At 43.5% G+C, this 24148-nt stretch overlaps 1 protein-coding gene and 2 non-coding genes across 4 annotated transcripts in view; 1 reads left to right on the top strand and 2 right to left on the bottom strand.

Moving 5' to 3' along the window:
* Positions 1-24148, top strand: part of ccn4b (cellular communication network factor 4b) — a 69918-nt gene that overhangs the window by 35462 nt on the left and 10308 nt on the right. For both annotated transcript variants that reach the window (XM_072569993.1, XM_072569994.1), the window contains exon 2: positions 23680-23968. In XM_072569993.1, coding sequence (XP_072426094.1) covers positions 23680-23968 — 289 coding nt within the window. The remainder of the gene's footprint in view (positions 1-23679; positions 23969-24148) is intronic.
* On the bottom strand, positions 6071-6141 carry trnag-gcc (transfer RNA glycine (anticodon GCC)). Its single transcript has one exon. It is a non-coding gene; the product is annotated as a tRNA-Gly (tRNA).
* trnag-gcc (transfer RNA glycine (anticodon GCC)) lies at positions 6165-6235 on the bottom strand. The gene has a single exon. It is a non-coding gene; the product is annotated as a tRNA-Gly (tRNA).

Genomic DNA, 24148 nt, shown 5'->3' with positions numbered 1-24148 from the left:
ATCTCCTTTATGAAAAGTGGGGATTAAATTGCTAAGCATGAGTATTTCAGCACTGATGTCTGTGGCTCCCGCAGCAGAGGTCGTTTCAATGGAATTCTCCCTTCTCAGTTTGAGCTGTTTCAATTTGTATTTTCTCTTTACTTTCTTCTCCCTTTGCTATATCTTGCCTTCTTTTGCAATTCCAGGACTTCTCTTTCCTTCCTATTCTGTTGGAATTTTAATCTGTGATTCTCCAGTTTTAGTTTATCTGCATCACTAGCCTTTCCAACTTTAGATATTTTACTGCTCAAGTTAGAATTTCTGTTTTTAGCTGGCTTTCAGGTGGAACCTTAACTCTTAGTGACTGGCTACCCCTTTCAATTCATCCAAACTTTAATTTTTGAGGAGCTATATAGTCCTGCTCTGTGAAAACACTCTCCCCTGCACCATGCCTTCCACCAGGACTTCATGCTCTCAATCCGTAAAGGAAGTGCCAATTTCCTCTTTTCTACCATGTCTGTGGCAAATGTCACAATCGGGGCAGGGCAGCTGTGGACTGCCAGTGCTTGATCGCTTTGAAAGATGGTGCCTGCGTCATGCTGTCAAAGTAATGGCGAGGATGTCCAGCTAGAGCACATGGGAGAGTGACTGAGAGAGGAGCCATAGGAACCTGGTGGGTAGTTTATGAGGGATGTTTGGGACAATCCCACCCAAAATTCGTGGAGAGAAACCATCCATCAAATTTGATGAAAATTACACTTGGGCAACATTTTGGATCCAACTTTTAATTGCATATGAATGCTTTTGTTTTAAACTATCCTGTCACTTATGGACCTCAATTTGAAACCAATTCAAACTCATGCGGTTAAACTTTCTTCTGTCTAGAAACTGTAAGACTTTATGATGCAATGAGTTTATGAACAGACTCAACTGATTCCTTTCCAAACAAGTATCTGTAGAACATAAAATTGCCTTGCTACAGGACAACTCGATCTCAGCTAAGAGTTTACCCAAGAGCAATTTCTACAGCTGGACAGCTGAGCAGCAAGTGATTATCAGAATTCAAAAAGGAGTATTTCATATTTTCCATCTGGAACAAATTCCATCTGGATGCAAAGCCCTCATGGATTTTCCTAGCTGGCAGAACCCAAACCTTGACCTGATGTGTTTGAGTGGAAGGTGGGTGTTGAGAGATTTCACACTTCCTACTTTCCTGATGCTCAGAAATTTGGCAAAACCCCCAAACTACATCAATCACAGTGAACACTAAAATATCTGCTTTACTGAGCAAACTGTTCATCTTACCTTTACATTGCACCTACATTACCTTCCTCATTGTTAGTCCAAGTCTAATTAGGCCAAATGGCTAGGTCAGAATTCAGGTTTAATTGTGATATTTTCAGTCACTTTGTAGCAATGATTTTCACCCACTTTCTTCAAAGGCAGTTACAATCATGACTCTGTGGTAACACTCTCTCTCCTCTGAGGCAGAGGGTGGTGAATTCAATATTAGAATTATCAGAGACATGGAGATTTCACAGAGAATCCAAGATGGTGATTGGACCTCAAATCTAAAGTTCACCAGAGTTTGTGACAAATACCATTTTTGCTGGTAAGGAATGCGATCAAGACTTGACCCGCACATGAGGAAGATGCAGAGAGGGCCGTTTGAACTCAATGCTGAGTTCCAACAAAACTCATATATGGGAGCTACAAACTCTTCAAGTAGCAATCAGACCTCCTGAGTGGATAATGTTCACAAAACAGACAAGTTGTGAAGGTGTAACCATTGTTGATTATCCTTAAAAACGCATCTCGTTCATTAATGACCTTCAGAGAAGGACATCTGCCATCTTTAGCTGGTCTGGTTGATATGTTACTCCAGACCAACAAAAATTGGCTCTTAACTCTGTCCAGACAGTTAAGGATGAGAAATAACAATTGGCCAGGCAGCAATAGCCACAGCTCATGAATCCTTTTGCTTAAAAACTGATCTAGGAAGAAATTCCAGTGGCAATAGCTAATGTGGAAATTAACTTTGGTTGCAGACCAGTATTTCTGATAATCTGTGAATACGTTTCTTTTCCAATTTAACTGTTACTTAAATAGGTTAGATTCCCATCAATGTGGAAACAGGCCCTTCAGCCCAACAAGTCCACACTGACTCTCTGAAGAGTGACCCACCCAGGCTCATTTCCCTACATTTACCCTTGACTAATGCACCTAACACTATGGGCAATTTATCATGGCCAATTCACCAGGCCAGCATATCTTTTTGGAATGTGGGAGGGAACCAGAACACCCAGAGAAAAAACACACAGACACAGGGAGGATGTGCAGACTCCACACAAACAGTCGCCCGAGGCCAGATTCGAACCTGGTCCCTGGGGCTGTGAAGCACAAAGTACTTTTAAGCTAAAAACAAAACACATTAAACATAGTCACAGGAGTATGCCATTCGGCCTTTTGGGGCTGCTGCATCATTCAACATGATCATGGCTGATCATCCAACGCAATACTCTGTTCCAACGTTCACCCCCTAACCTTAATCCGTTCAACCCTAAGAACTATATCCAAGTCCTTCTTAAAAACTTTACAAAAGAATACTCTGCAGAATTTTATTCAGGTTTTGAACAGAGAGCTTTCATCTGAAGTAATGTTTCTGAAAGAGTTAATGTTCATATTAACATTGAGTTCCATCCAGTCTGATGAAGTCACGCGGGATGGAGATGGTTAGATCTGCATTTGTGCCTGAAGGGAACAGATTTACAGCTCCCAAAAATCCTTCGCAATTATGCTTTGCAAGTTAACCTCAATTTTACCTGTTGCTTTTAGGCAATGAACTACCTTGTCATGTAAGATAAGTGCCTCCTCTGTTCGAATCATCAGTGTTGACCCTTTCCATTGAAAGGGGGACTGGTGGCAGCAAACTACTCAAACCAGAATACCACATGCAGCTTGCACGGTAGCTGAAAGCATGACAGATATCTGTGCATGCCTGATATTTTTCAAGTATGACAGTTGGATGTGTTTTCACATCTAAAACATTTTGTTAATAAAGTTTGTATCCTTGCTTAGGTTTTTTTTGCAATGACCTGTCTCTTTATTTTTTTAACTGAAGGAACTGACTTTCTTCCAAATATTTTTCTCCAGATAGTTGCCAAGTAAAGACTTGGTGAGTGAAAATAACAGACATGCTGATTGTGCTAGCAGAACAAAAAATATTCTACTTTGTAGCTCTTGCTTCTTTTCTCCACATTATGATCCTTACCGCAAGGTGCTCATATATAAACGAAGGATGTGGTTTACCTTCCTCGTGCATATCCCTGCTGTATGCACTGCCTCAGATAGAAAATAAGTGGGAAATTTAAGACAGAAGCTGGCTGCTATGGAACCACACTGCAGTGATGCATTAATAACCGCAAGAAATGAAGAATACTGAAGAGAAAATGTAAACATTGCATTTTTTTTTTAATTTGCTGCATTTCCCACATTCCATGCACTGTTTTATAGTTTTTAGTACTGGTCCTTGTTCTTTGAATTCTTAATTTTCTCAGACAGATAATTTTTTTAAAAAAACAGAAGTCTGCACTGCATCAAATGTTACTTTGGACTCAACATGAACTCCTGAACAGTGGATGTTAAACAGAGTTTTCAAGACGTTTCTTTTTTATTCACTCATGGGATATGGACGCTGCTGGCTGTGCATTTGAGCTGCTTGAACTGCTGCAGTCCACCTGCTGTAGGTTGACCCACAATACCCTTAGGGATGGAATTCCAGGATTTTGACCCAGCGACAGTGAAGGAGCGGTGATATATTTCCAAGTCAGGATGGTCAGTCGCTTGAAGGGGAACTTGCAGGTGGTAATGTTCCCATGTATCTACTGCCTTTGTCCTTCTGGATCAAAGTGGTTGTGAGTTTGGAAAGTGCTGTTGAAGGATCTTTCTGTAGGGCATCTAATAGGTAGTACACACTGCTGCTACTGAACAGTGATGGTGGAGGGAGTGAACGCTTGTGGATGTGGTGCCAATCAAGTGGGCTGCTATGTACTGGATGGTGTCAAGCTTCTTGAGTGTTGTTGGAGCTGTACCCATCCAGGCAGGTGGGGAGTATTACATCATATTTCTGGCTTGTACCTTGTTGATTGTGAACAGGCTTTGGGGAGTCGGAAGGTGAGTTACTCTCCACAGTATTTCCAGCCTCTGACACACTTTTGTAGCCACAGTTTATGTGGCAAGCCAGTTAAGTTTTTGGTCAATCATAACCTCAAGGATGTTGATAGTGGGGTTTCGGTAATGATAGCACTATTGAATATCAAGGGAAGATGGTTAGATTATCTCCTATTAGAGATGGTCATTGCCTGGCATTTGTGTGGCACGAATATTACTAAATACCACTTGTCAGCTCAAGCCTGGATATTGTCCAGATCTTGTTGCATTTGAATATGGGCTGCTTCTGTATCTGAGGATTTGTGAATTGTGTTAAACATTGTGCAATCATCAGCAAACATCCCTCACTTCTGACGTTATAATGGAGGGAAAGTCATTGATGAAGCAACTGAGATGGTTGGGCCTTCGATATTACTATGAGGGTACTCCTTAAGAGATGTCCTGCACCTGAGATAATTGATCTTCAACAACCATGACCATCTTTCTGAGTGCCAGGTATGACTCCAACCAACAGAGAGTTTGCCCCAAAACCCATTGTTTCCAGTTTTGTGAGGGTTCCTTGATGCCACACTTGGTTGAATGCAGCCTTGATGTCAAGGACTGTGATTCTCACCTCGCCTTTAGAATTCAGCTCTTTTGTCCGTTTTTGAACCAAGGCTGTAATGAGGTCAGGAGTTGAGTGGCCTTGGTGAAAGCCAAACTGGGCATCACTGAGCAGGTTATTACTGAGCAGATGCTGCTTGATAACGCGGTTGAGGCACCTGAACTCTACAATCAAAAAAAAGCAAACTGAATGAGCAGACGCACAGTTTTGATCCAGAGGAACCTTTCTGAGATGAATTATAATGCAATGGAGCCAAGGACTCCAACATTACAAAGCTCCCTAGTAAACTTTCTGTTCTTCTAAGTTGAGCCCATGTGTATCGCCCAGATCCATTCAGCCTATTTTTGCTGGTTGTGAACCATCAAATGCTATGGTCACCCTTCCTAAGGACTTAGCCTCCCCGTATTCCTATTTATCTTTAGAACATTGCCAGAAGCTGATTGTTTCCTGATAAAATCTCTTCATTAGTTCACTGTCCAATTTTTTCTTACATCTCTTCAAGGGACTGAAGGGAAACCTTTTCTGTGTTAACACCACAGTGTAATTGCAAATTGTTGCTGTTTTAGTGTTGTATTGTTCAGCTTTCTTTCAACAGAGGGTTATTTTACTTCAATAGTTTTAATCGTCTTAATATATTTTAATATTTTCCAACATGTAGAACTTACGTTTTTGAGCAAAATAAAACTTAAAAAGGTAGCAACAGTGAAAGTCCTTCCATCGCTGGGTCTGAATATTGAAATAAACTATTCCCTCTAGATTGCAAGTAAAAAGATCTTATGACACTATTTTAGAGAGAAGCAGGGGTGTTCATCCAATTGCTCTGGCTAATCATTATTCCAAAGCTCTGGTTTGATTACACCTGGAGAACTGGATCCAGTCCTAGTCTTCTAGGAGAAAGTAAGGACTGCAGATGCTGGAGATCAGAGCTGAAAATGTGTTGCTGGAAAAGCGCAGCAGGTCAGGCAGCATCCAAGGAACAGGAGAATCGACGTTTCGAGCATGAGCCCTTCTTCAGGAATGAGGCTGAAATAAAGGATGCTACACTGCATTGGCCGGGAATCGAACCCGGGCCTCCCGCGTGGACAGGCAAGAATTCCACCACTGAACCACCAATGCACCTGAAATAAAGGATGCTACAATGCATTGGCTGGGAATCGAACCCGGGCCTCCCGCGTGGACAGGCAAGAATTCCACCACTGAACCACCAATGCACCTGAAATAAAGGATGCTACAATGCACTGGCTGGGAATTGAACCCAGGCCTCCCGCGTGGCAGGCGAGAATCCTACCACTGAACCTGAAATAAAGGATGCTACAATGCATTGGCTGGGAATCGAACCCGGGTCTCCTGTGTGGCAGGCAAGAATTCTACCACTGAACCACCAATGCACCTGAAATAAAGGATGCTATAATGCATTGGCTGGGAATCGAACCCAGGCCTCCTGCATGGCAGGCAAGAATTCTACCACTGAACCACCAATGCACCCCATTCCTGAAGAAGGGCTCATGCCCGAAACATCAATTCTCCTGCTCCTTGGATGCTGCCTGACCTGCTACTTTTTTCCAGCAACACATTTTCAGCTCCAGTCCTAGTCTCCACACCTTAGTCAGGATGAATATTTTTAATCAACCTGTTCAGGCATGTTATCAGACACCTCCAGGGAAGGTGGTTCATGAAGCCAGGTCTCTGGTCCAATGGTAGGGCTACTGCTACTGCAGAATTAAGCAGGATAGATCAGTCATGAAGTAAGTGCAATGTAGATTAGCCAGAATGCTATCCAGACTCCAGAATTTAAATTGCAGGAGGAATACACACAATAGGATTATAGTCCCTCAGATTTAGAAACTTTGATTGGAATTTCAATCTCCTTTGAGGAATCTCCTCAAAGTGTGAGGAGAACAGTAGATATAGAGAATCAATTTCTGCTAGTAAGAGAGTCTAGGTTGGGGGATGTAACCTGAAAGTTGGAAGCAGGCAGTTGAGGAGTGAAGTTAGGAAACTCTCTACATGCACAGGGTGACAGAAATTTTAAACTCTTTTCATGGTAATTGTTCATTTTAAATCTAAGATTGTTAGGCTTATGAGTTAGAGAAATGGGTTTACCTACATCAAGTGGACTGCAGTGGTTCAAGAAGGCAACTTATCACCCCTTCTCAAGGGCAACTAGAGACAGGTAATAAATACTGACCCGGCCGTAATGCTCATGTCCCATGAGTGAATAAGAAAGAACAGTTTACTAAATTATTCATGTTCTTCTACTACTCCCCCAGTTATGGGTGGCATATCTAATTCTTCCATTTATTCCCCACAATTAATCACTCACACACAATTCTCTTCATTATCCTGTCAGTTTTTCCAATGATTTGAGGTGAAGTTAGGTCATCGTTTAGCTACAATCTCATTGTGTAGTGGAACATACTGAAGAAGCTAAATTGGCCTCCTCTTGTTCTTATTATCCCAAATGAAAACAAGTTACTGCTTGTGTCCAGATAATTGTGGAACGATCAATCACTGTATCTCTTACTTGAGAGAAGTTCTGTCTTTTTTAATCCAACCTGGTTAGGTTGACATTTTACTGATGGCACCATAAAACATGGAATACGCATCTGTGTGAAACCACAATTCAGCTCCTTGTTGGATTTCAATATCTGTCATCGCTACCTCCACCCCCAGCTTCAAAGTATTGCGTTTCTTCCCATCTATGTTTAACTCTACTGCAATCTAAAGTCTAAACCTGTGAATGTTTCTGATTTATGGCTTGGGCTGACTTTCAGGGCAGCCTGCTACTCTTCTGCAGCATAGAAACACTACCTCTGGGCCTTCACTCGTCATTAGCAAGAATGCAGGATGTTTTCAAAGCTGCATAAACAGCAGGAGAGTTGTTCTGGCCAGGGGCAGTATTCTTCCTCCTTGAATCTGAGAAATGCAGGTCCATTACAATATCTTCTATATTATTCCATTTGAGAGTATATAACTCAGCACATATCATGCATGCAATATTTTCATTCAAATATGACAGCATAATCTCAGAGTAAGGGATCGCCTATTTAAAATAGAGATAAGAAATTCCGTCTCTCAGAAGGTATTGAATCGGTGGAATTCTTTACCACTGTGTGCTGTAGAGGCTGTGATGTTAAGTATAATCAAGACTGAGACAGAGAGATTATTATTCAGTCATAGAATAAAAGGTTATGGGAAAAGGAAAGAAAGTAGGGGTTGAGGATTATCAGATTAACCATGATCTCATTGAACAGACTCAATGAGCTGAATGATCTACTTCTGTTTTTATATCTTGTGGTCTTATATTATGTACTGTATAGTATATGCAAATTCTACAGGCTATGCATGGACAATAACGTTTTATTTCAGATAGCTATAGTTTAATACCAACAATAATCATAATTTCATAGTATGTTTCAGTTTATGTTAGATAATTTGTGTAAACTCTATTTAACATCTATAAGGGTAGGCTGTATTAAATTGCTACAGAACATTCAGTGCATATCTACTCAGTATAGGATTAGGAGATTAGTAATGGCCCACTTACCCTTAAAGGAAGTGGCTGCACATTGGGATAAAATACCTGATATGGGCTTGCTGGAGAAGTAGTTAGAAATCTTGAGAAACTCATTCTGGATTGATTGCTTACCAGATGTATGTGAGCTTTCAGCCCAGAGATATAAGGTACAGAGGTAACTATTGAGCCAAGAAAAATGAAACATCTAATCAGACAGCAAGGCCTCAATACAGCTGTCAATATTATTCAAGATCAAAAAAGAAGACTGTGTTTGAGGTTGTTAATGAGAGTTAAAGGAGAAAGTGAGGACTGCAGATGCTGGAGATCGAGCTGAAAATGTGTTGCTGGAAAAGCGCAGCAGGTCAGGCAGCATCCAAGGAACAGGAGAATCGACGTTTCGGGCATCAGCCCTTCTTCAGCAACACATTTTCAGCAATGAGAGTTAAAGGGCAGTTTTCCTTTCCCCAAAAATGTGAAATTGAAGAGATTTGGTTTTCAGCATGATGCATTTGTGACAGAAAATTAACTATTTTGTGTAAAATATTTATTCACAATCACTATGTAGTGATTGAAACAAAAAATTGGCCATGTGGATCTCATTGAATACAAGTTCCCTGATTGGCCCGGGTTAACAGCATCAATCAGGGAGCCCTGGCTGACAGATATAAATAAGAGCTGAAAATGTGTTGCTGGAAAAGCGCAGCAGGTCAGGCAGCATCTAAGGAGCAGGCCAATCAACGTTTCAGGCATGAGCCCTTCTTCAGGAATGAGGAAAGTGTGTCAAGCAGGCTAAGATAAAAGGTAGTGAGGAGGGACTTGGGGGAGGGGCGTTGGAAATGCGATAGGTGGAAGGAGGTTAAGGTGAGGGTGATAGGCCGGAGTGGGGGTGGGGCAGAGAGGTCAGGAAGAAGATTGCAGGTTAGGAAGGTGGTGCTGAGGTCGAGGGTTAGGACTGAGACAAGGTGGGGGAAGGGGAAATGAGGAAACTGGAGAAATCTGAGTTCATCCCTTGTGGTTGGAGGGTTCCTAGGCGGAAGATGAGGCGCTCTTCCTCCAGCCGTCGTGTTGCTATGGTCTGGCAATGGAGGAGTCCAAGGACCTGCATGTCCTTGGTGGAGTGGGAGGGGGAGTTGAAGTGTTGAGCCACGGGTTGGTTGGGTTGGTTGGTCCGAGTGTCCCAGAGGTGTTCTCTGAAACGTTCCGCAAGTAGGCGGCCTGTCTCCCCAATATAGAGGAGGCCACATCGGGTGCAGCGGATGCAATAAATGATGTGTGTGGAGGTGCAGGTGAATTTGTGGCGGATATGGAAGGATCCCTTAGAGCCTTGGGGAGAAGTGATGGGGGAGGTGTGGGCGCAAGTTTTGCATTTTTTGGGGTTGCAGGGGAAGGTGCCGGAAGTGGAGGTTGGGTGGTGGGGGGTGTGGACCTGACAAGGGAGTCACGGAGGGAGTGGTCTGTTCGGAACGCTGATAGGGGAGGGGAGGGAAATGTATCCCTGGTGGTGGGGGCCGTTTGGAGGTGGCAGAAATGACGATGGATGATACGATGTATATGGAGGTTGGTAGGGTGGTAGGTGAGGACCAGTGGGGTTCTGTCCTGGTCGCGATTGGAGGGGCGGGGCTCAAGGGCGGAGGTGCGGGAAGTGGAGGAGATGCAATGGAGAGCATCGTCGATCACGTCTGGGGGGAAATTGCGGTCCTTGAAGAAGGAGGCCATCTGGGTTGTTCGGTTTTGGAACTGGTCCTCCTGGGAGCACTGCTCCTGAACCAATACCGAACAGCGAACAACCCAAATGGCCTCCTTCTTCAAAGATCGCAATTTCCCCCCAGACGTGATCGACGATGCTCACCACCACATCTCCTCCACTTCCTGCTCCTCTGACCTTGAGCCCCGCCCCTCCAAACACCACCAGGACAGAACCCCACTGGTCCTCACCTACCACCCACCAACCTCCATATACATCGTATCATCCATCATTTCTGCCACCTCCAAACGGACCCCACCACCAGGGATGTATTTCCCTCCCCTACCCTATCAGCATTCCGAAAAGACCACTCCCTCCGTGACTCCCTCGTCAGGTCCATACCCCCCACCAACCCAACCTCCACCTCCCAGCACCTTCCCCTGCAACCGCAAAAAATGTAAAACTTTCACCCACACCTCCCCCCTTACTTCCCTCCAAGGCTCCAAGGGATCCTTCCATATTCACCACAAATTCACCTGCACCTCCACACACATCATTTACTGCATCCGCTGCACCCGATGTGGCCTCCTCTATATTGGGGAGACAGGCCGCCTACTTGCGGAACATTTCAGAGAACACCTCTGGGACACTCGGACCAACCAACCCAACCACCCCGTGGCTCAACACTTCAACTCCCCCTCCCACTCCACCAAGGACATGCAGGTCCTTGGACTCCTCCATTGCCAGACCATAGCAACACGACGGCTGGAGGAAGAGCGCCTCATCTTCCGCCTAGGAACCCTCCAACCACAAGGGATGAACTCAGATTTCTCCAGTTTCCTCATTTCCCCTTCCCCCACCTTGTCTCAGTCCCAACCCTTGAACTCAACACCACCTTCCTAACCTGCAATCTTCTTCCTGACCTCACTGCCCCAACCCCCACTCCGGCCTATCACCCTCACCTTAACCTCCTTCCACCTATCGCATTTCCAACGCCCCTGCCCCAAGTCCCTCCTCCCTACCTTTTATCTTAGCCTGCTTGACACACTCTCCTCATTCCTGAAGAAGGGCTCAAGCCCGAAACGTTGATTCTCCTGTTCCTTGGATGCTGCTTGACCTGCTGCGCTTTTCCAGCAACACATTTTCAGCTCTGATCTCCAGCATCTGTAGTCCTCACTTTCTCCTAGAATATAAAAACAAGAGTCTTGTGGAGTGCATTTTCTCCCCCTCCAACTCTATTTTGATTTAATCCCTGCCCTCCCCTTTCCTGTTTGATCACACAGCATTGCCCTTTGTGAAGGGCACTGCTTGTCACTGGCCACTCGGGTGTTTTCCTTTCTTCCTGGTGGTGGACATTGAATAGAGGTTCGTACACCTTGTGTCTCTCACTGTGTCTCACACCTGCACACACACAACATGGGTGCTGGTGAAAAAATAAGCACTACCGCAGTTAGGCGGCAGTGTGGGGGTTAATTTTTTTTTTAAATTTTTAAATAAACAAGTCTTAGGGATTTTCCTCACCTTAGGGACTGGCTCTGAGCTCGGTGATCGGTGTCCATGTACTGTGCACATGGGAATAACGGGTGACCTGGTGATACTGTTGAGTTACTTCACACTACCTTTCTCACAAAATTTAAAGTTGGGAACTTGTATCTTCTCCTCTTTGAGAAATCTGTCAGTGATAGGAATCTTGTGGGTTTCAAAGCTGTGTCTGATTGAAATTAAGGTGTGATGCAAGTAAGGAAAGAAGTGGGAGGTTGATCGTTAAGGAAACGAAGGGCTATGTTTTCCCCTAACCTTTTTCCTGCTCCACACACTTGCAAGGCAGGGACTTCCCTTGTGCAGTACCAAGGAAATATTGGTAAAAAGGCCACACAAACAGTTGGACAGCGAAGAAAATAAGTTGTACTTAAATGCAAAGGTTCAGTAAAAGGTAAAAGGGCCAAAACTCCAGGTCATAAAGAAGACAGTAGGGAAGGATTTCATTGAGAAATAAACACCTGTGCACATGTTTTGGGATAGCTTCATCAAATCAACTGAGCAGTTCAAGAAAAACACCTGTTCCAAACTTCACCAACAGCTACTGCTGGACATCAGGAGGGGTACTGGCATAGCGATGATCTCACTGGACATCAGGAGAGGTACTGACATAGCGATGATATCACTGGACATCAGGAGAGGTGCTGACATAGCGATGATCTCACTGGACATCAGGAGAGGTGCTGACATAGCGATGATCTCACTGGACAATCAGGAGAGGTGCTGACATAGCGATGATCTCACTGGACAATCAGGAGAGGTGCTGACATAGCGATGATATCACTGGACATCAGGAGAGGTGCTGACATAGCGATGATATCACTGGACAATCAGGAGGGGTGTTGACATAGCGATGATATCACTGGATAATCAGGAGAGGTGCTGACATAGCGATGATATCACTGGACATCAGGAGGGGTGTTGACATAGCGATGATATCACTGGATAATCAGGAGAGGTGCTGACATAGCGATGATATCACTGGACATCAGGAGGGGTGTTGACATAGCGATGATATCACTGGATAATCAGGAGAGGTGTTGACACAGCGATGATATCACTGGACATCAGGAGAGGTGCTGACATAGCGATGATATCACTGGACAATCAGGAGAGGTGTTGACATAGCGATGATATCACTGGACAATCAGGAAAGGTGCTGACATACCGATGATATCACTGGATAATCAGGAGAGGTGTTGACATAGCGATGATATCACTGGACATCAGGAGAGGTGTTGACAAAGCGATGATATCACTGGACATCAGGAGAGGTGCTGACACAGCGATGATATCACTGGACAATCAGGAGGGATGCTGGCATAGTGATGATATCACTGGACATTAATTCAGCAGCTCAGATTAATGTTCTGGAAAGAAGGGTTTAAATCCCGCCATAGCAACTGAAAGAATTTAAACTCAATTAATAAATCTGGAATTAAAAGCCATTCTTACTAATGATGATCATGAAACCATTGTCACAAAAACTCAGAAACTAATGGTAAAGTCCTAAACACCGTAAACTAATCTCCCTTATGGAAGGTAATCTGCCATCTTTAAATTAATCTGACCTATACATAATTCCAGACCCACAGCAATGGAGTTGACTTTTAACTATCCTCTGAAATGACCCAGAAAGCCAATCAGTTCAGGGGCATTTAGGGATGGCAACAAATGCTCACCTTTCTTCTGAAACCCACAAACTATAAAAGAATACAGAAAAAGATAAATTACAGCCTTGCTAAATGCCTGGCTCCCATGAATTTCTTTTTTAATGTAGTTAGTGATAGCTGAGAAAAATTTTGAAGGAATGATGGCAATTGTGGTAATAGGTCACTTGCTTCAAAGTGGAAAAACATGAGAGGAGAGTGAAATGCAAGGTAGTGTGAAGAGATGACTGTCTTGCTGATATCATTGTGGATTGTGTGGGTCACATAGTGAAATGAACAAGTAGTGAGGACTATTCAATGGCATGTAGTGACATTTGTGCCACACAAGTATGAAGTACTCTGTTTGAATTCTGTCCCCAATGGCATTATGGGTCTACCTACAGGAAATGGACTGCAGCAGTTCAAGAATGCAACTCACCAATAATTTCTCAAGGGCAACTGCAGGACCAAATCTGCTGCTGGGTCAGTTGGGACCAGTTCTCTCTTGCTGCCCTGTTTGTCTGAGGTAGGAACCCTTACCCGAACATTAACTGCCTATCTAAAGGCCACAGTTGGGCAACAAACACTTCTTGTAAAACCATGCCCTGAGGGTGAGCAGGCTAGAGACATGACTTGTTGATGACATGTAACCTGTTTTTCAGCCTCACACACAGATGCCCATTAAAATCCCACTCCATGTTTCAGTTCAATGACAGTTCATCAAGACTGGGATATGTGAGATGAGCACAGACTTGGAGCATCAGTTATTTGACCTGGATGAAGGCACTGCAGTTGAGGTCTGACTGGGGATATCAACATGGCGCCCGTTTCAACAACACACTTTGGTTGTGTTTTCATTGCCTTACAAGCTGCTGTGTAAGAAGAGCTGCGGGTGGTAGTATTCATGCTCCACTTGTGCAAGCAATATTGGTCATGCAAAAAATGGATATAAATGTTTCTACTTAACAGAATATTTCAAAGTTTTCCCATTCACATAGGAAGAATAGAACAGTATAGAATATCTTTCATTGTTATGTGTACTTCTTAGGAGTACAGTGAAAGGTTTCAGACTGTTGCCTCTTATGGCACCATCTTAGGTACAAAATCTTAGCTACAAAAGAGGAATAAAAAGAAAAGTAGTTGCATTACTTTAGTGTTTGAAAAATAAGTTAGAACTAAGACATAGTCAAAGGTTGCTTAACATGGCGTGATCTCTGTTTCTTTTTGGGTATAATAGACAATAGATGCAGGAGTAGGCCATTCAGCCCTTCGAGCCTGCACCGCCATTCAATATGATCATGGCTGATCATTCCCAATCAGTATCCTGTTCCAGCCTTATCTCCATAACCCTTGACTCCACTATCTTTAAGAGCTCTATCCAATTCTTTCTTAAATGAATCCAGAGACTGGGCCTCCACTGCCCTCTGGGGCAGAGCATTCCACACAGCCACCACTCTCTGGGTGAAGTAGTTTCTCCTCATCTCTGTCCTAAATGGTCTACCCCGTATTTTTAAGTTGTGTCCTCTGGTTCGGCACTCCCCCATCAGCGGAAATATGTTTCCTCCTGCCAGAGATAATACCCCAGCTTCACTGAAAATTGGCAGATTTATTACTCCTTTAAGGATGGCTCAGTCTGGTATACCTCTCCTCCCCTCCCCCCCACCATCAAACGATCCGTAGCGTCTTCCCGAAGCTAGGCTCTGTAACTTCTAAGGCTTGACATTCCCAGTTAATGAGCTGGAATGATTGCTATCCCAGCTTTGCTGTCTGTTTTTCACAGTTTTCTGTTGTATCTCGATCACTGTGACTGTGCGGCCAATATACATTGGATTGTGTGCGAGCCACGTTAAAAGAAAATGTTGGGTAGTAAATGACAGGCCAGAGAATTTGTGCACATTTTTGACTCGCTCCCAAAACTAGTGAAAAATAATCAGGCTTGGCTTACTGAAATCTCCAACCAACTCTTCAGGCACTGCAGTGAATTTATCAGCGTTCATTTTTAGGGCCATGAGAGACACCAGAGGAAGTTTGCAGGTATGTTTTCTACCAAAACATAATGTGGTGCAGCCACTACTCCAGACTTATGTGTGCCTCAGCTGGCATCTGAGCCAGAGAGGGATGTGGATGGGCAAACTACATGAGAATGCCAGGCTGCTACCTGAGGCTTACCACAATTATTAGAATGGAGGCTGAAATCCAGTTTAGGGTGGTCCTTGGGTCTCTCAGCCCTAGGGCCCTCTACTGCTTGCCCCAAGGATCATTCTCAGTTTCAGGTACGAATGAGTTTGGGCCTCACTTTTGGCCATGGTTCAGGAGTTTGGAACAAGAAGACAGCTTGCAAATTCATCTCATGCAGAGCATTGTGAGACAATGAAATGCATTACAGAAGTGAGTTACTAAAACAAAGGCCGCGCCAATACATCTGGTAGACGCTAGAAAAACAGATTAAGGTTTCAAAATACAGCAAACTTTGCTTCAACTGGCATCTTGTGAACTGGCTGTCTCGATAAACTTGCAAAGTTTATAAACCTCAAATACCGCAAAGTTTACTGTATTATTCTGTCCAATTATGATAGTTTTTAAAATTTATTTACCTCAGTGGAAAATTTACTTGTTGTTCACCTGAAATATTAATAGTTGGTTCAATTTGGAGTCAATTTCTCCTCAAATACCACGGTCAACTGCAATGTCCAAATAGTCAGTTGAGGGTGCGAGTGAGAAAGCTCTCTATCAGAAAGTTTTATTTAAGGCACAATTGCATTATTATTTAAGTGATTTATGCTATAAATAAAGTATAACAGCAATGCGTATACTCCCTGTATTACATTTCTATTACTTAGTGTGTGTTCTTACACGGATTATGTGGACTTCTTGATCAATCAGAACATTTGATCAACTAGCACACTGCTAGGTGCCAGTTAATAAAACATTTGCTGTAAAATAGAAAGCAGCAAAGGGAGTCAGCAGGTCTGGCAGCATGTGATGCAGAGAGAAACAGAGTGATTCTACCTGGTGATGCAAGTGGGATTTAAATGCTGCTCAGGAACATCATCAGCTGAGCCATTACAGTGCTCTGTTAAATCACTATATAATCAGTGGCCTTGAAGCAGGTTATTCTATCGCTATTGTTTCTAACTCATCTTTTGCTTCCAATATCTTTGCTCATAATGGGTTCCACTGCATAAAAATGCTCACATCTTCCTGCATCACTTGGCCAAATCCTTCAGTCTATGTTCTCTGGCCTTGTGACTGTGGAACAGCTTTTCTTTATTTTCCTTATGCAAATCTTTCATAACCTTACATACTTTTGCCAGATCTCCCCATAATCTTTTTTTTCCTAGGAGGCCACAAACTAGCTTTTCCAACTTAGCCTTGTACCTAAAATCTCATGGTCTGTGCTGTGGCTGCCGATTCTGTGGGCTGCATTACTCTCATGAACTCAAACCTGCTTTATTCTGCCCTTGTCGATTCTGCTGACCTTGGGGTGATTGTCTGCACTGCACTTTTCAGGCTGCTGTACATAGCTACACTAAGGCTGTTGTATCTCTGTCTTGCCTCATATAAGAGTGACTATTGACTGACTCGCAGGAGCTCCCTTTTACATTTAAAGACTAAAGGATGGAATATTGATTGCAGCTCTCTAATACAGAACCTCCATTCCCCTCCTCTCCAAGCCTCAACAGCTTGTGATGATGGAGTTACATCACCTGGATGTAACAATGTAGTTGTGGCCTAACCAAAGCTTTAGAGGAGTCCAGCATAGCTCTCCACCTTTTGTGTTCAGTGCTGTTATTTAATGTTGGTACAATGAGAAACGCATTGGTTATAATGAGAAATACTCACCCAGATTGCAAGCAAACCATGGTGGGGCTTTACTCTGCAGCTGACCTCAGCTGAATTTGTCCTAGAAGTGCTTGTTTCTGATACTGAAATTCAGAAAACATTGCAGTTCCAGTTCCTTGTTGAATACAATTTCACCAGAATACTTTCATGCTTAAATTTCTGTGCTATGATATATCTAAACTGCAAGGTCTTCCTGGAAAATATGCCTTTATTTCAGCCACATCCTCTTCAAACTTGAAGTAACAGTGGGAAGAGTGCAATTAGGTTTCAGTGTATAATTATGCTGGGCTGTGTCAAGGAATTTTTTTAACATAAAATGTACAGCACAGAAATAGGCCATTCAGCCCAACAAGCCCATCCTCATTGTTATGCTCAACACAAAGCTCTGCACTCCTTCTTTGTCTATTAACAGAGCCTTCAATCTCCTTTCCTCTCATTTGTTTATTTACATCTGTACAACTTCCCTTCACTGCTTCTTGCGAAAGCAAGTATTCTCACCACACTCTCTGTATAAGAAATGTCTTCTAATTTCCCTATTTAGTCTCTGGCTGACCATATTATATTGGCAGCCTCTACTTTTGCTCTTCTCTTAGACTTCTCTTACACTTACATCCACTTGAGAAGTTTAACATCCTGTCTGAAAGTTAGTATCTTGGGTAATGTAACGCCAAACAGTTTGGGTTATATCTTCAAATCCTGGATCACAATTGAGAGTTGGCAGAGATAGTGCCATGCATAAACATTTTTTTGTCATTACTTCAAGATTGGCTAGGATGATTCATGCACTCGTCTGTATTCTCACATATTTGCTTAATTATTTTATGTAGTTACAGCATCTTCAACATTCCTCAGTGAATCATATATTCCATCTTCCATTAAAGCAATTGCTGAAGTCAATTCTAGCTTTTAATCACGCTAGCTTTTTTCTCCTATTTCTTCACAGTTTTATTTCTGGGGATTTTGGTTACATTTCATTATTCCCAGTTTTCTTTACGGTTCCTTTACTGGTCAGAGCATTGAGTGTATGAGTTGGGAGGTCATGTTAAGGCTGTACAGGACATTGGTTAGGCCACTGTTGGAATATTGCACGCAGTTTTGGTCTCCTTCCTATTGGAAGGATGTTGTGAAACTTGAAAGGGTTCAGAAAAGATTTACAAGGATGTTGCCAGGGTTGGAGGATTTGAGCTATAGGGAGAGGCTGAACAGGCTGGGGTTGTTTTCCTGGTGCATCGGAGGCTGAGGGGTGACCTAAGAGATCTTGATAAAATCATGCGAATGGATAGAATAAATAGACAACATCTTTTCCCTGGGGTGGTGGAGTCCATAATTAGAGGGCAAAGATTTAGGGTGAAAGGGGAAAGATATAAAAGAGACCTAAGGGGCAACCTTTTCATGTAGAGGGTGGTACATGTATGGAATGAGCTGCCAGAGGATGTGGTGGAGGCTGGTACAATTGCAACACTTAAGAGGCATTTGGATGGGTATATGAATAGGAAGGGTTTGGTGGGATATCGGCCGGGTGCTGGCAGGTGGGACTAGATTGGGTTGGGATATCTGGTCAGCATGAACAAGTTGGACTGAAGGGTCTGTTTCCATGCTGTACATCTCTATTACTCTATGACTCTATGTCCTCAGTCAAAATTAGCCTGATGGGGGTTCTGAATATTTTTTTCTCAGATCCCTCCCTAGTCCAAAGGCACAGAGACCGGTCAATGCAATCTGGCTAAGATCACTTTACTCAGCAAAGATAAGGAATCAAAACCAGAATGATTTGGTAAAATAATGAAACAAATGATCCAGAGATACCAGTCATTTTGATACATATCTCCACTGTTTGCATCTGTCAAGGTCAGGAGTTACATGACACCAGGTTATAGTCCAATAGGTCTGTTTGAAACCACAAGTTTTCCGAGTGCTTCTCCTTCGTCAGGTGACTTCAGTCCAATACCAACACCTCCACATCTTGCATCTGTCAAGTGAAAGAAATTCATAATAAAAAGTAATTCTTGCTATTTTATTGAGATAAGTTTAATTTAAACAGAAGTTAATAGCTCTCGCAATGACTAAGCCACTTTACCCTGAGTCATACAAAGCACTGATGTCTCCTAGTCTGTGTTGATCTCTGTGTGGCAGTAGGGAGGGGATAATTTGCCAGAGTTCGAATTCCTAAGATTCAATTCCATCTGCTCCAGACATACTGTGAGGCTTCCTGGGAGTGTAAGGTAGACTGCAGTTCAGCAGATTTCAATTTCAAAGACTCCACATGAAATAAGGCCTCATAGAGGGAAACTGGAAACAGAGTAGGTAATAGGTAATGGCACATAAACAACTTATCAAAGTCTTGAAGAGAGAACGAGGAAGGGAAAATTTACAAATTTATTTTAAAATTATTTCACTAGAGGTACTTGAGTGCCTATGTGCAATGTTAAGTAGTTCAATGCTGAAAATAAATACGCCTTATCTGTTGTGTAGCATTTCTTTGGGGTGGAGAGCAGACATGAACAGACATATGGCAGGTTTATCTGTCGTTTGATGCTTATGAGGACAATGTTATCAGCAGTAAGGAATGAAAGTACAGATTCTTTTGCATAATATCAAACATTCCCAGGTCAGCACTCTTATATTTGGTGCAGTGTAAAGATCTCTCAAGCCTTTGCCAGTATGTCTTAATCCCAATTTTAGAAAAAAGCCCACCAGAATAGGACAATACCAGCTTCCACATCAGCCTAACTGACATAGATTGACTGACACAGGAAACCACACACGGATAATACGAGCAGGTAGGTTATACATTCACTGAGGTTGCCTCAATGTCAACTTGAAGACAATTTCAAATTGATGGGAGACTGCACAGTCATTTAACGTAGACCATAGGAAAAGTCTGGGCTGCACTCTGAAATCAGCAGTGAAGCACAGTCTAGTAAACTCAGTTTGTTTGTCTATTCCTGTGGGAAAAGGAATATATATTTGTTGAGAACTAAATATTGGCCTGAAAATTGTGGAGGATGATATCGCATCATCAAAATAGTTTTGTGGGATATATTGTGACCACAGGACTGACTGGGCAGATAGAGCTTCAGTGTAATGTTTAACATGAAAGAAACCTCCTTTGGCAGTGCATCACTCCCCCAGGACAACAGGCAAGTATCAATCTGGATTTAAAGTTCAATTGTCTGATGAGGGACTTGAACTTCCTGACTCAGAGGTGACTGTGTCATTACTTAGACATGTCTGAGCACGCACTCTGAGATGCACTGTCTTATTTTTGTTCTCAGCCTCATTTTCGCCCCTCGTCTCTAGATGCTGGGTTGTTCTGCAGGAGAAGACCAACCAGTTTGTCAGCTATGGCCTAGAGGGTGAGCAGGCTACAGGTATGCTGTTGATGCCACATTCTGGATTAGTGGTGCTGGAAGAGCACAGCAGTTCAGGCAGCATCCAAGGAGCAGCGAAATCGACGTTTCAGGCAAAAGCCCTGCCCTGTTTTTCAGGCTCACACAGATGCCCATTAAAATCCCACTCCACGTTTCAGTTCAATGACAGTTCATCAGGACTGGGATATGTGGTGTGAGCACAGACTTGGAGCATCAGATATTTGACCCTGACGGAGGCATTGCAGTTGAGGTCTGGCCGGGGATATAGACATGGCGTCTGTTTAAACAACACACTTTGGTTATATTTTCATTGCCTTAGAGTCTGCTGCGGAAGAAGAGCTGTAGGTGGTAGTGCCTATGGCCCATTTATGCAAGCAATGTTGATCATGGCAAAAAAATTGGATATAAACGTTTCCACTTCACAGAACATTTCAAAATTTTCCCAGTGACGTAGGTGTGCTGGTTGTCAGTCTGGATTGTGGGTTGGGCTGAAGGAGATGACTGCCCAGTTGGTCCGCCAAAAGTACGTTCTTTGCAAAACTGCAACCTGCTCCCTAGTTGTGAAAATGTCACATCAAAAATTGATCACACCTTCACGGGAAACCCGGCAATGCACAGTGAGTGGTAATGACCCGGAAATCACTGCTTATGAGGATGGAGAAAGGAAGGCGGTATGGGACTTCAGAATGGAATTGGATGAAACCTTGAGGAAGACAAACTTACAGAACTATGGAGATAGTGTGAGAAATGGGACTGATTGGTTTACTTTCCAGACAGCCATCTAGCCTGGCCTCCACGGGCCAATGGCCTCCTTCTATGCTGTAATGACTTGAGGTCATTGCATCATGTTCAGAAGTGATCCCCCTATCTACTCCTCCTTACCTTTCCCAGTTCAATCAATCTAAGAGCAATAAATTAAAACAGAGAACTATGGATGCTGAAGAACAGGGACAAAAACAGAAAGCACTGAAAACTCAACAGGTCTGCCAATATCTGTAGAGAATTAACGTTTCAAATCTCAGGCTCTGAAGAAGGACTGGACCCGAAATGTTAACTCAGCTTTCTCTCCCGAGAAGTTGCCAGACCTGCTGTTTTCGGTTTATCCAGGATAGATTCACAATTGCAGCACACAACTGATATTAGTTAACTTAGTGCCAACTGGGAGCCCATCCTGTGAAATTCACATCTTCTTATGAAGTTGAAGGCATGTACTGTACCTTTACGAGAGAGAGAATGCTGTTCTTAACTGGGAGCTTACAAGTCAAAGAGTGTGGTGCTGAAAAGCACGGCCAATCAGGCAGCATCCGAGGAGCAGGAGAGTCGACAGTTTGAGCATAAACCCTTTATCAGGAAGGGAGCTTGTGGCCCATGGGGCTGAGAGATAAATGGGAGACGGATGGGGCTGGGGAGAAGGTAGCTGGGAATGCGATAGGTAGATTAAGGTGGGGCTAAAGGTGATAGATCAGAGAAAGGATGGAGTGGATAGGTAGGAAGGAAGATGGACAGGTAGGACAGGTCCTGAGAGTGGTGCTGAATTGGAAGGTTGGGTCTAGGGTATGTGGGGCAGGGGAAATGAGAAAACTGTTGAAATCCACATTGATCCCATGTGGTTGGAGTGTGTCAAGGCGGAAGATGAGGTGTTCTTCCTCCAGGGGTCGGGGTGATTAGTGTTTGGCAGTGGAGGAGGCCCAGGACCTGCATGTCCTTGGTGGAGTGGGAGGAGGAGTCTTTCTTCTTCCAGCTAAAGATCTCCTTGGGTCATCTTCTTTCCTTTTACTGTGAATATGTTTCACAGTACCTTTGGTACCTTTGATACAGAGTGTTTCCTCATTTCTTGGGCCTCTTTCGATGGCAGTTGCTCTGTCTCCAAGTTTTAAAATGCCTGCATTTTTATATCCTCAACACTGGATCTTCTCACTTTATCCAGAATCTATGTGGATTTCACTAGTTTTCTCATTTCCCCTCCCCCCAACTTATCCCAGATCCGACCTTCTAACTCAGTGCTGACCTCCTGACCTGTCCCACCTGTCCATCTTCCTCCCACCTATCCACTTCACACCCCTCTCCGATCTATCACCTTCACCCCCAACTTCATCTACTTATTGCATTCCCAGCTACCTTCTCCTTACCCCCACCCTCCTCTCATTTATCTCTGAGCCCCCTTGGGCCACAAGCTTCATTCCTGATGAAGGGCTTCTGCTCAAAACCTCGATTCTCCTGCTCCTCAGATGCTGCCTGACCAGCTGTGTTTTTCCAGCACCATACTCTTCGACCTGATCTCCAGCATCTACAGTCCTCACTTTCTCCTGAGATCTTACAAACACCCTGTGTGGTATGACAATATAGCAGTCTTAGAATGCACAGAGGCAGACACCTGCAATTACCACAAAGGGCTGTACTGTGACTATAGTCGGGATGCCCCTAAGTATGAAGTAGGATTGTGTGCGTGTAAGTGAAGTGTGTAATCTGGTGACTTACAGGACAAAAAAAGTTGTCAGAGAATGAAAGGGCCATGTCAATGTTGTGGGGTTTGGGGACTAATGGGGGAGTGGGGTTGGGTTGGGGGGGTGATAGTTAGTGGGGGCAGGATAAGAGCTTCGCAGTCTCACCAGGAAGGCTTGGCAGCCATCCATTCCTTCACAACTTGCAGAAAAGTTGAAAATATGTCACATTTGGCTGTGAAATGGATACCTGAGTTGGTTGCTGTTTTGACAACAATTCAAATTTAACCAATCAGTTTAAATTATGCCCCAGCATACTAAAACCCAATCAAGGTTGAATTTATTGTTTTGCCAACATCGAATCAGTGAGATGATCCAATGTTGAGAATATAAAAATGCAGGCATTTTGCAAGTTGGAGACAGATCAACACCATCGAAAGAGACCCAACAAATTAGGAAACATTCTCTATCAAAGGTACCTTTTCATATGAAACATATTTGCAGTAAAAAGAAAGAAGGTGATCCAGGGAGCTCTTCAGCCAGACAAAGAAAGACACCGAAGATGACAGCCGCTGTGTGGATTTGAAATTAAGTTGATGTAATTTTAATAAGTGTCTTATTGGAACAGCATGTTGTTATAAAGTTGGAGGCAGGTAATAAGCAGTTAAGAGAAATGGGGCTTAGAGTTGTGAATGGTTGTTGTTTACTGTTCACTTTTAGAGTTAAAAAACAAATTTTAACACATTACGAGGTGAGGTGAGCTTTTCTCAGTGTTTGGTTTAATTAAAAGAAGGGTTCACCGCCATATCGTAACAATCTCTACTATCTGTAAAGGCTCTGTGTTAGCTTATTTCCTTAAACTGTGTTATCTCTTCCACACAGGGTCTCACCCAGAAATCCAAGGCAGCTTCAGAGGAGACTGTGAACTCACCAGACTTTGTCCACCCGTATAACCGCACCCAGTACTGTCACTGGCCTTGCCAGTGTCCGAAGCGCACGCCCAGGTGTCCGCCTGGAGTTAGCTTGGTAATGGATGGCTGTGAATGTTGTAAGGCATGCGCCAAGCAACTGGGAGATAACTGCACAGAGGCAGACACCTGCGATTACCACAAAGGGCTGTACTGTGACTATAGTCGGGATGCCCCTAAGTATGAAGTAGGATTGTGTGCGTGTAAGTGAAGTGTGTAATCTGGTGATTTACAGGACAAAAAACGTTGTCAGAGAATGAAAGGGCTGTGTCAATTTTGTGGGGTTTGGGGACTAATGTGGGAGGGGGGTTGAGTTGGGGGTGGTGATAGTTAGTGGGGGCAGGATAAGAGCTTCGCAGTCTCACCAGGAAGGCTTGGCAGCC

This window comes from Chiloscyllium punctatum, chromosome 5, assembly GCF_047496795.1.
Source record: "Chiloscyllium punctatum isolate Juve2018m chromosome 5, sChiPun1.3, whole genome shotgun sequence".
In the NCBI taxonomy this organism is placed as follows: Eukaryota; Metazoa; Chordata; class Chondrichthyes; order Orectolobiformes; family Hemiscylliidae; genus Chiloscyllium; species Chiloscyllium punctatum.
Note: the sequence above shows the minus strand (reverse complement) of the source record. Positions and strands in the feature narration are given on the sequence as shown.